Source organism: Portunus trituberculatus, chromosome 46 (assembly GCF_017591435.1).
Source record: "Portunus trituberculatus isolate SZX2019 chromosome 46, ASM1759143v1, whole genome shotgun sequence".
NCBI lineage: Eukaryota > Metazoa > Arthropoda > Malacostraca > Decapoda > Portunidae > Portunus > Portunus trituberculatus.
This window is the reverse complement of record NC_059300.1, coordinates 9161069-9174057: the sequence shown is the minus strand read 5'-3', so window position 1 is coordinate 9174057 and position 12989 is coordinate 9161069. Positions and strand designations below refer to the sequence as shown.

Genomic DNA, 12989 nt, shown 5'->3' with positions numbered 1-12989 from the left:
GCGGTGACTCTTAGAGGATGACGCAGCCCTGCCAGATGTGGCACTCTTTGCACCTGTGCCTTATGGAACACTACGATCGCCGCCACGTCTCTGCGGTGTTCCAGTGAATCAAGGGGACGCTCAGGCTCTGGGTGAGGTGGTAGTGCAGCATCTACTAGCCGTATGGCGCGGCGTTGGATGCTGTCCAGTCTCCTTCTGTGTGTGGCGGCACAGGACATCCAGGAGAGAGCTGCGTATTCAAGGTGGGGCCGCACCTGTGCCTTGTACAGCAGCAGTCTCCCTTCCTGTCGAGGAAACTGGCGATCCTTCTGAGAGCGGAGATCCTGTGAGAGGCTTTCTTGGCAATGGTTTTGACATGCCTGTCAAACCTCAGCCCTCGATCCACCTCCACTCCAAGTATCTTGACGTCATCTTGGAGTGGGAGAGCAGCAGCGCCAAAAGACAACTTTCCTGCCATTGCTGCCATGGCGGCTGGGGACCGAGAGACAACCATTGCTTGTGTCTTCTCCGGCGCGAATGTCACTTGCCAGCGAGCACCCCACTCCTTTATCACTCGTAGCTGCTGATTGATGGCCTCAGCAGCCCGCCCACTGTCCTGGCGTGGATAGGTATAGGAGAGGGTGCAGTCATCAGCATAGGCCATGACTCCTGGCAGTAGCTGGAGAAGATCATCCACGTAGATATTCCACAGGAGTGGGCCAAGAATTGAACCCTGTGGCACTGATGCCTCCACAGGCAGGGACTCAGATGTTTGCCCGTTGACAACCACCTTGAGGCTTCTGTCCTGCAGGTAATTTCCCAAGAGTCGTAGCAAGCCACCCTGGATGCCTTTAGCACGAAGCTTTTCTAGTAATCCGTTGTGCCATACTTTATCAAAAGCTCCTGCTATGTCCAAAGCAACCACTATAGTGTCCTTGCCGTCGTCGAGGGCGTCCTGCCAATGCCTGGTGAGAAGCATCATTAGGTCGGAGGTTGACCTTCCAGGTCTGAACCCAAACTGTTGGTCTGAGAGGAGGGCATTGTCCTTGAGATGGCTACACACCACCTCTGCCACGACCCTCTCAAACACTTTACCCACCACTGACAACAGGGATATGGGTCTGTAGTTTTTTGGGTCCGTCCTGGAGCTTTTTGTGTACGGAACTACTCGAGCCTCCTTCCACACTGAAGGCCAGACGTTTTCCCGTACACAAGTTGTGAAGACTTGGGTGAGAGGGGCAGCCAGTTCCTGGGAGCATCGCTTCAGCAGGTGCGGGCTGATGTCATCAGGGCCGGTGGCTTTCTGTGTGTCCAGCCCCGCAATAATCGCTTCACCTGCTGATGCGTCACCTCCACCATGGTGACAGTCTTCTCACATTGCTGGACCAGCTGAGGCGGTGGCTGCTGTGGATTCCGACCTTCATTTTTCCAGCAAACAAGGAAGCCAGCAACTGTGCCCTCTCCTTACTGCTGGTGGCGACAGTACCGTCCTGCTTGCTGAGGGGAGGGATGGATTCTTGGTGGCCAGTTCCTTGTTTGTCCTTAACAAGAGACCACCAAGTTTTGTTTCCTACGCCAGTGCCACACAGTTTCCGGCGCAGGCTTTCCTCCCACTTTTTTAAGGCCCACTTGCTGGTTACCACCATCCTCCTGCATGCAGCCCTGTGCAGGTCCTTGTTGCGCCGAGTCGGGTTCCTCTTGTAGCGGAGCCAGGCAGCATACTTTGCCTCGGCAGCAACACGGCAACGGTAGCCAAACCATGGCTGATCCGTCGATCTGGTGGTGTATTCCCTGTGTGGGACGTGGCGTCTCTGGAGGGCGAGAAGGTGAGAGGTGAGTGCAAGTGCTTCACTCTCTGCTCCTCCCTGTAGCAGAGTGGCCCATGGGGTGTGGGTCAGGTCGCGGCGCAGGGAAGCCCAGTCTGCTTTGTTCCACAGCCAGATGGTGCGGGTGGTGGCCTCGTCCTGAGCCACGCCCACTTCCAGCTGTGTCAGTACAGCGTGATGGTCAGAGCTGCCCACGAGCCCCAGCTGATGACACTGAAGCTTGTCTTCCTGGTAGTCTGAGATGACAGGGTCTAATGTCCCTCCTCGTTCATGTGTGGGAAGGTGACATGATCTGTCAGACCCTGCACCTCCAGGAGATTCTCGTAGGCGTCTCTTTCCAGGTGGTGATTGAGATCCCCCACAATCAGCACGTGGCTGCAGCTGTGTGCCATCATCAGGTTGTCTAAGGTCTCAGTCAGGTACAAGAGTGAGTCAGGCCCTTGTCGCGGGGGGCGATACAGGGCACACAGCAGGAGGGCTGAGCGGTCTGCCAGCATTACTCGGAAGTACATCATCTCCATCATTGGAGGCGTGTCTATGTCGAGTAGCTGGGCCTGCATTCCTTCCTTGAAGCAGACAGCCACTCCACCTCCTGTTCGCTCCTGTCGGTCCCTCCTCACCCAGTGGGTGAAGCCCTGCATCCTGCCATACGTGGGCTCCACCTCACTGTTCAGCCATGTCTCGGTCACCACAACAACGTCTGCATTGTGTCGTTGCACACAGTTGTGGTATAAGTCTGCAAGGTTAGTCCGGAGACCACGGACGTTGCTAGAGACGACCTTTAGTTGGCGGCGGGGCAAGCTGGCTGTACCATGGTGAGGGATGGTAGTGAGCGAGGCCTGCTAGTCCGAGGTGGTGGTTAGGGTCCGCGGCCGACTGCTGGTACTGGTGAAGAGGAGTGGTCCACTGCCGCCCCTGGTTCTGATTCCAGATACCAGGCTGAGGAAGGAGTGGGCGAGGTTGTGGCAAGGACTGAAATGAAGTGAGGGGGTGGGCGGGCTGAGGCGCTGCAGGTGGGAAGGGTGTGGCTGTGTATCTTTCCACCGTAAGAAGCCGCTGTAGGAGACGCTCCTGACGTAAATCGTCAGTTCTGGCGTGGCAAGTAGCAGAAGTGTGTCCTTTCCGTGAGCAGTACTCACACACTTTTGCCTTGGCTCGCTTTTGTGTCTGCTTGGTGGCCTGGTGAGTCCTCAGTCCTTCGCTGGACACCCTCCTCGCGTCCTGCTGCACTTCCCTCTTAGATTTCTTTTTTCTCCAATCTCCTGAAGTGGTCTGAGGAGAGGTTCGTGGGCGAACAGAGGCACCGCGATCTACTCCGTTCGCTGTGTTTATGGAGGAAGAGTCCCTGCTGCTCTGTGTGGCGGTAGACGTGGTAGTGAGTACCGAGCAGTCACTCTGTGTGGCAGAAGGAGTGACAGTGGACGCTGGGGAGGTGTCACAGTCGCTCTGTGTGGCGGTGGAAGCAGTGGAGGTAGGCGGAGCGGTCGTTGTTTCCCGGGCAGGCGAAGGGAAGGTGGAAGTGGAGAAAACAGCTGCGTACCGGATCTGTTGCGGTTTATCCGAGCTCCACCACGTCCTCCACCTCTCAGAGTCCTGACAAACCACCTCCCAGTGTTCGTCAATTGACTCTGCGTGGGCGCTGACTGCCTGAGAGCGTGTGGCTACTTGCGTCTGGCGCTGTTTTGACGCTATCAGCCTGTCTGCTACTCTGAGAGCCGCAGCAAACACGTCTCTGTGCTGTATGATCAAGTCTCGGTCGTCCTGGAGGGACTTAATCACACAGTTTTGTTGAGAGGCTTCCTCAGTGAGCTTCTCAACTAGTGAAACTAGCTCTCTCTCTCTCTCTCTCTCTCTCTCTCTCTCTCTCTCTCTCTCTCTCTCTCTCTCTCTCTCTCTCTCTCTCTCTCTCTCTCTCTCTCTCTCTCTCTCTCTCTCTCTCTCTCTCTCTCTCTCCCACAAAATGACATGAAGTGACTTGACATTAATTTTCCATCGTGTTCGAACTTCGCTCACCTTGTTGTACATTTAACTTTGTCTTTTAATTATTTGGAGCTTCATCCTTGCGCATTACACTCCTATACGTTTGCTGGTTTGAGTGTGTGTGTGTGTGTGTGTGTGTGTGTGTGTGTGTGTGTGTGTGTGTGTGTGTGTGTGTGTGTGTGTGTGTGTGTGTATGTGTGTGTGTGTCTAGGCCCCAAGGATAAGGAAAAGGAAGGAATGGAACACTAAGTAATTCAAATGGTTCATAAATTTTGCACTCTGGAGCTTAGAGAAGGAAGAATATGAAGCAAGAAAATAAGGAATAATGGGAGACTGAATACCGAAGCAACAAGTAAAGAAGAACTGCGTTGCATAATGAGAGAGAGAGAGAGAGAGAGAGAGAGAGAGAGAGAGAGAGAGAGAGAGAGAGAGAGAGAGAGAGAGAGAGAGAGAGAGAGAGAGAGAGAGAGAGAGAGAAAGAATCAGTCTACTTTGAGCTCTCGGAAAGACGCATGGAACTATAATCCCTGTTCTTAGTTCCTCTTTGATGGCAGTTCTCTTGCCCTCCTTTGCCCTTATCCAATAATTCCCTCTTCCTCCTCTACTTGATCCTCGCGCCCTGTGATCCAATGCCTTGCAGCGCCTCTTGTCTCTCGTGCCCTTCTGTGTACTCAAGGGATTTCTTCATACATAATACTCAAGACGGGCTGGGGACAAAACACAGGGATTGTAGTAGTAGTAGTAGTAGTAGTAGTAGTGGTGGTGGTGATGGTGGGGTTGTAGTAGGAGTGGTAATGGTGGTTGTAATAGCAGTGGTGGTGGTGGTAGTAGTAATAGTAATAGTAGTAGTAATAGTGGTGATGATGGTGATAGTGGTGGTTGTAGGAGTGGTAATGGTGGTAATAATAGCAGTGGTGTTGGTAGTAGTAGTAGTAGTAATAGTGGTGGTGATAGAAGTAGTAGTAAGAGGTGGAAGAAAAGGAAGAATGATAGGAAGAGAAAGAGAAATAGGAAGAAAGAAAAAAAAGAGGAGAGGGAATAGAAAGTAGAAAAAAAAGTAATAATAGCAATAGAAGAGAATGAAGATGAACAAGAAGTGGAAAAGATAGAAGTAGCATTAGTGGTAGTTAGAGTTGTTTTCTCTTCTTATTATTGTTATTGTAATAGTAATAATACTTAAGATTTTTTTTCCATTACTAACAAATATATAGAAGATGTGGAGAGTGGATATTAGATGTACGACCGCGTGTGTTATGAAGTGTTCTGTCAAGGAATGTACTCAGGTGGCAGAAATGAATTAAATAAAACATATGAACATAACGAAAAAAAACAAGGAAAGATTTGCATGGAGAGTGTCAAGACGTAAGTATCGCATTGGTGAAGACGCAGGGGTAATGTGGCGTACGTGGTTGTTGTTTGTGTTGAGGTGTGGCAGAGACTTGTATACAGAAAAGTTTTCTCTTTCCACAATCATTTTCAAAGATCGTAGATAGATAATGTTGTTCTCAAGTGTTTTCCTCCTTCTAGTAACATAAATATCGTGTTGATATGGCACTGACACCATAAGAGCACCTTGAAAAAAGATAGCCTTCATAAAGTAGCGGAGGTGCAGCGCAGATGTGTTTCAGAATATGTTCTGAATGCGGCAGATGTTGAAAATTTGTTTGTGAGAGTCTACGGTGCTGCCATGCCCGGGTTGGATTACCATTCGCATTTTTGTTTGCAGGGTTATTACTTTACAAAGGAGAATAATGAGCATCTTTACCTGTGTGGGGGTATATGTGTGTGTGTGTGTGTGTGTGTGTGTGTGTGTGTGTGTGTGTGTGTGTGTGTGTGTTTCACTGTTTGATCTGCTGCAGTCTCTGACGAGACAGCCAGACGTTACCCTACGGAACGAGCTCAGAGCTCATTATTTCCGATCTTTGGATAGGCCTGAGACCAGGCACACACCACACACCGGGACAACAAGGTCACAACTCCTCGATTTACATCCCGTACCTACTCACTGCTAGATGATCAGGGGCTACACGTGAAAGGAGACACACCCAAATATCTCCACCCGGCCGGAGAATCGAACCCCGGTCCTCTGGCTTGTGAAGCCAGCGCTCTAACCACTGAGCTACCGGGCGTGTGTGTGTGTGTGTGTGTGTGTGTGTGTGTGTGTGTGTGTGTGTGTGTGTGTGTGTGTGTGTGTGTGTGTGTGTGTGTATCTGTGTCTGTGTTTGTGTCTGTGTGTGCCTTGCCCGGGTTGGATTACCATTCGCATTTTTGTTTGCATGGTTTATTATTTTACAAAGGAGGATAGTGGGCATCTTTACCTGTGTGTGTGTGTGTGTGTGTGTGTGTGTGTGTGTGTGTGTGTGTGTGTGTGTGTGTGTGTGTGTGTGTGTGTGCGTGCAGCAGATAATCTTTTCCTTTGTTTTGTTGATCTTCTTAGCCCCGTGCCTTCCTCCTCCCCTCCTCCAGTCTCCATCCCTGGTTCTCTGTCCTCTCCCTCCCCAGCCCTCAGCACACTCTTCACCTTAATGGCCAAGGCTCCCCCACTCCTCTAAAGCTGCACAACTACAGTCCTCGCACTAAAAATGGCGCTGTCTGTATTTTACGCCTTTTGTTATTTTATTTTATCACGCGTATTTCAGTATTCATGTTTCATTATTCGTGTAACATGAAGCAACACACACAAACATCTTCAGTTCAGTAAGTTTACATGAAAGTAATATAAATAGATACTCTGGAATATGACACAGAAAAGTTTACAAAATGAATGATGATGTAGTGCGTAACTCGTGGCGCCTCGGGGAGTGTTCTGTTTGAGAGAAAACAACGTGAGTAAACTTGTAACATATACTTTTTATTCACAAAGGAATGTTGTATTAAGGGTACTACATTTTGACAGGTGTTTTATGTGCTGTTTTTCACACACACTCACACACACACACACACACACACACACACACACACACACACACACACACACACACACACACACACACACACACACACACACACACACACACACACACACACACACACACACACACACACACACACACACACACACACACACCATACCAGTAATTACATGACTGTTCGTGTACAAAGAGTGAAAGAAAAAAGCCTTCATTGTTATGTTCCTTTCTTTCCAGTAAGAGATAAGATCAACTTGCAGGGAGACAATTAGGATCATTACGCCGCCGTGCACCACTGGCGTTACCTGCGAAGGAAGCTCTGTAACATCCAACTCTCCCCCTTAATGGAAATACCTTCTCTTTTAGTACGTGAACTCTATGCAAGGTGATAATTACTAGATATCGTTTCTTTCTGGACATCGTGCTATACGTGTTGATTATTTTCCTCTCTTACTTGGGAGCCTGAGAGGAACATGCGTGAAGATCAAGAGTATTATTGAATTTACATAGTATTGCTCTGTTCTCTGTTGTAATATGTCTATGCTTTGTAACTTGTCGACTGGTGTTGATTCACTCTCTCTCTCTCTCTCTCTCTCTCTCTCTCTCTCTCTCTCTCTCTCTCTCTCTCTCTCTCTCTCTCTCTCTCTCTCTCTCTCTCTCTCTCTCTCTCTCTCTCTCTCTCTCTCTCTCTCTCTCTCTCTCTCTCTCTCTCTCTCTCTCTCTCTCTCTCTCTCTCTTTCTGGTTGTAGATTGGAGTTCAGAACATTTCCTGAAGCGACTTAAATTTACTTGCCTAATAACCAATAATCACTTACTTTATCATCACTCTCTTACTGACTCACTTTCACTCACTCTAACTTACCCACACACCCACCCACCCCTTACTTTCCTTGTTGTGTCTTTCTGCCTCATTTCATTGTCTCTATTTGTGTGGTGTTTATTTTTTTCCTGCTTTTTTTCCTATCTCTCTTTCCCCTCAGTGAGTCCCGCGCCAGGTAGCAGCAGGTAGGTGGTGTACGCTGCAGCATCACGTTCGTCTGAGGATTTAATTAAGGAGAGTGGCAGTACAGCGCGGCCTTGAAGGGTCTTAGTTCTCGGCCCAAAGCAAAAAACGAAACAAAAAATAAAGTGTATGTTTATCTTTACATTGTGCACCGCTGGAGGCGAAGATGGTTTATACGTACTACACACACACACACACACACACACACACACACACACACACACACACACACACACACACACACACACACACACACACACACACACACACACACACACACACACACACACACACACACACACACACACACACACACACACACACACACACACACACACACACACACACACACACGATTAGTCACAGAGAGAGTGGAAGTCAAATCGGCAATGTTTCCTATTGATTCTGAAGGTCATGAAGGAATAAACGTAGTCCATTACAGCCCAGAGTTGACACAGGAATCTTATACGTATAAAGCGCTAAGTCATAATAGGAACACACCTGATTGAACCCCCTTCCTCCAGTGTGTCTGAGCCGCTGGCCAACCCTAGCCAAAATCGTCGTCACTACAAAAAATATGATTATCTTGCGCATCATTTTTTTGGCTGCTCTTGATCGTATGAAGGGATGCTGAATGTCCTGTGTCTATTATTACTATCAGCGGGTTGATAACATGTCGGAAACCTCAATTAAAATCAATTTCACTCCCATATTCTTCTCTCACTGTCGAATAGAGGAATTTTAGTCTAGCTTTTACATACCCAGGAGAACACAAGCCATGGTTTCCGTACGTGTATTAGTAAGAAGGCAGGAAGATACAAGAGGTCGATTATTCTCAGCTAAGGATACGAAATCAGAATGCCTAAGTACGGTAGCCTCGGTATAAAGCTTCTATCTATACCGAACCATCATTCCTGTCCCTGTTGGTGGTGACGGTGATTGTGGCCTATATGTGGCGCGGTGCTGGAATATAATTAATGTTGGGGAGGGACTACGTAAGCATTGAAATGACCCGTCCAAGCGAATAAATTAAAAACAAACAAACAGGCAAACAAAACACACACACACACACACACACACACACACACACACACACACACACACACACACACACACACACACACACACACACTACACACTACACTCACACACAGACACACACTACACACTACACACACACACACACACACACACACACACACACACACACACACACACACACACACACACACACACACACACACTACACAATATACATGAAGAAGCGTCAGTGTCACTCTCACGTTACAAGGACAAGACCAGAAGGGCGGACAGATACGTAGTAGTGGTGATGGTGGTGGTGGTGGTGAGGGGAACGAGGGGAGATGTTGTCTTAAATGTTTGCTCAGGAAATGCAGAAATGTAGAAAGACAAATGAACAACGAGCGAAGCAGCATATGAAGGGATCAGGAGAATGGCTGAGGTGAGGCAGGTGGGGTAGGAAGGCAGGGAAGGAGTAATGAAAAGGAAAGGTAGTAAGAGAAAAAAAATTGAAAAATAAATTAAAACGATGCTTACAGGAACACTCAAACATTTTTTCCTTGTGTTTTTAAAAGGCTTGTAAATATAAATACACGCCCTTCCTCCTTGTCTTGAGCCAGCTTTGGATGTCCTTCACGTCGCCTCCTGCAGGGACGTGACAGCTGAGATAAGGCGTGATGCGACACACATTTATATTCGTGGGAAAGGATGGATATATTAGGGGTCTGCCGATGTGTATGTGTTGCGAAGGTCACACGTCAGGGCTTTGTTTGGCATGTGAAAAGGTTGCGCGCATTGATTGGCCGCTGACTGATGCTGCTCACCTGACATGTGTATAGAGAGGTCACTCTAATTTAAAGGAGAGAAAAACAAATTGAGAAAAGGTGGTCTATTGTAGGGTTTTTTTGAAGTTTGTGTAAATGCAAATGAAGGGTAATTGAAACTGGTAGGAAATAGAGGCGTTTTATGTCTATCTTTGTATACAATTCTGGTGAAATTGATATATGGGAAAAATGTAGAAGGAATGGTGACATCCACAGGGAAGAGCGTGAGAGGAAAGAGTGTGGAAATAAACAAAAAAGAAAGGAACGAACCTGTGTCTGAAATATTTCCTGCATGAAAAAAATAGCTTTCTCTAAAATAGTTCCACAAAAATTAAGGTAAATATTTCCACAGTTACTTAATTCCAGGAATGGTTCAGGTGTGCCGGGAAAAACGAATAAGGAGTGAGATTAAGAATACAATAGAGAAAAGACTGTCAACAAAAAGTCTGCCATATTGTACTTCAGAAAGAAAGGCATTATGGAGGGCTTCTCTCTCTCTCTCTCTCTCTCTCTCTCTCTCTCTCTCTCTCTCTCTCTCTCTCTCTCTCTCTCTCTCTCTCTCTCTGAGATAGTAAATACCTAAAATTTTCTTATTTGCTAGTTTTTCGTCGAATTCCACCACTCCATTCTACCATCTTCTTCCCCTCTCCTCCTCCTCCTCCTATTGCTACTCCTCCTCCTCCTCCTCCTCCTCCTCCTCCTCCTCCTCCTCCTCCTCCTCCTCCTCCTCCTCCTCCTCCTCCTCTTCCTTCCTCTTCCTCTTCCTCTTCCCCTTGCCCTTGCCCTTTCCCTTCCCTTTCCCATCCCCCTCCTCCTCCTCCTCCTCCTCCTCCTCCTCCTCCTCCTCCTCCTCCTCCTCCTCCTCCCAGAAGAGAATGTTCCCCTGGCGACGACCACTTGCCAGTTTTATCCAATTTCAGGCGAATCTTTTCCTTCCGGGGTGTGAAAAACATCGGGGATTTCAAATGGGACACTCGCAATTCTCGCTTTTACAAAATTACTCTCCGTTTCCATGAGATTGTTATTAATTCGTGTGTGTGTGTGTGTGTGTGTGTGTGTGTGTGTGTGTGTGTGTGTGTGTGTGTGTGTGTGTGTGTGTGTGTGTGTCCTTTAAGTTCTATTTTTTTTTCCCCTTCTCATTTACTATCTATCACCTCTCAATCTTAACATCTCCTAAATGTATCAAACCCACACAGTAACACTCAAAAGCCCTCATCTCACCCCACAGTATGACTCAATCCAGACAGTGCTAACCTTTAAAGACCTGTTGAAAAAGAACAATAAAGGTGATGGGTGACTCACTGTACCTTTTTATAATGCATGGTGGCAGGCGGCTCTGTCATGGTCAGTTCCTCGGGCATTCGGTGTACCAAAAGCTAGACACGAGGAGGATTATTGGGTCATCTCTCTCTCTCTCTCTCTCTCTCTCTCTCTCTCTCTCTCTCTCTCTCTCTCTCTCTCTCTCTGTCATTCTATACCATATTAAGTTGTTTAGAGTGTAATGAGTGTGTAATGAGGAAAGGAGCCGGAATTGAGTAATAACTAAGAGTAATTATGTTGAAATATGAAGGAATATTAATAGCAACATAAACTTACGGGACAACGTTCAAGGATGCCAAATAATCATTACACATCGACCCACGTTAGCTACACACACACACACACACACACACACACACACACACACACACACACACACACACACACACACACACACACACACACACACCGCGTAATGTAGTGGTTAGCACGCTCGACTCACAATCGAGAGGCCCGAGTTCGAGTCTCGGAATGCGGCGAGGCAAATGGGCAAGCCTCTTAATGTGTAGCCCCTGTTCACCTAGCAGTAAATAGGTACGGGATGTAACTCGAGGGGTTGTGGCCTCGCTTTCCCGGTGTGTGGAGTGTGTGTTGATGTGGTCTCAGTCCTACCCGAAGGTCGGTCTATGAGCCCTGGGCTCGCTCCATAATGGGGAAGACTGGCTGGGTGACCAGCAGGCGACCGAGGTGAATACACACACACACACACACACACACACACACACACATATTCTCTCTCTCTCTCTCTCTCTCTCTCTCTCTCTCTCTCTCTCTCTCTCTCTCTCTCTCTCTCTCTCTCTCTCTCTCTCTCTCTCTCTCTCTCTCTCTCTCTCTCTCTCTCTCTCTCTCTCTCTCTCTCTCTCTCTCTCTCTTTGAGGGGACATTACTCGCTTGCTGCGCATAACGACAAAGACGACAATGAACCCTTGAAGTTCACAGCAAACACACACACACACACACACACACTCCTATACAATGGCCACTCGGTGCATAATGTATCAACTTCAATCACACTCTATAAAGTCAACAGTGACCAACGAAAGACATTCTAGGCTGGGAAAGCAAGGCAGAACAACACCCCCCCTCCTTCCCCCAGCCCTCCCTTAGCAAACAAACAAACAGATAACAGACACACACACACACACACACACACACACACACACACACACACACACACACACACACACACACACACACACACACACACACACACACACACACACACACACACACACACACACAGAGAGAGAGAGAGAGAGAGAGAGAGAGAGAGAGAGAGAGAGAGAGAGAGAGAGATGCAAAAAAAGGAGGAACAGAACAGAGGTCACGAACTAAGAAATAAGAGAAGCACGATGTAGCTGACGAATAAAAGAAAAACGAAGATAGGAGTGAGGTCATGTGAAAAGGAGGAAGAGAAAGAAAGAAATATAGGAGGAAGGGAGGAAGGCTAGAGTAGTGGATGAGGAAGGAGAGAAGAGAATGGGATTATGTAAAGAGAGAAGAAAGAATATTGAAAAGAGAGAAAGGATAAGGATGTGAATGAGGAAGGAGAGAAGAGAGAGAGAGGTGAGGGGGGGGAGGCAGACAGGAGCAAGGCAGCAGTAGGGAAGGATAAGGCATGCTGGTCACGAATACTAGTAATGGAACTCGCCTCCAGACCCTTACGCTGAGAGGGGCACGATATGAGGCGGACCTTCCAGAGGCAAAGACCATTCTACGAGTTTGAAAAGACTTAAAGACTTCCCAGTGTGGCGCCTATGAAGGGAAACACACTCAGGAGACCAGCAGGAAGGGGAGAGACTGTGTGTGGCTGGTGATAATGGAAGAAGTGAAAGTGTTGTAGGAAAGGGTATGGTTGTGGAATGAATTTTGGTGTGGAACTAGGTGTATAGGTGGTATGAGGGAGAGAGAAATTGTGTATTTAGTCATGAGAGTGAGTGAATGAGTGAGTGAGTGAGTGAGTACATGGTAATAGGTTTAAGTCTCGAAATGGTGTGAGGTAATGTGGAATGGTACGAGTATATCTCTGTTGACCCCTTCAGTAAAAGGACACATTTATACCATAAGATTTGTGTACGATTGGACCATTTTGTTTACATTAGAAATGGTCTCTGGAGCTCAGATGATT

General features: G+C 47.6%; 1 protein-coding gene across 1 annotated transcript in view; it reads left to right on the top strand.

The window, feature by feature from the left end:
• LOC123519705 (uncharacterized protein DDB_G0271670-like) overlaps positions 1–12989 on the top strand; it is a gene marked incomplete at its 5' end in the record, with an annotated part of 152057 nt that overhangs the window by 138067 nt on the left and 1001 nt on the right. The window contains 2 exons of the mRNA XM_045281206.1: positions 6288–6379; positions 10738–10834. Coding sequence (XP_045137141.1) covers positions 6288–6379; positions 10738–10834 — 189 coding nt within the window. The remainder of the gene's footprint in view (positions 1–6287; positions 6380–10737; positions 10835–12989) is intronic.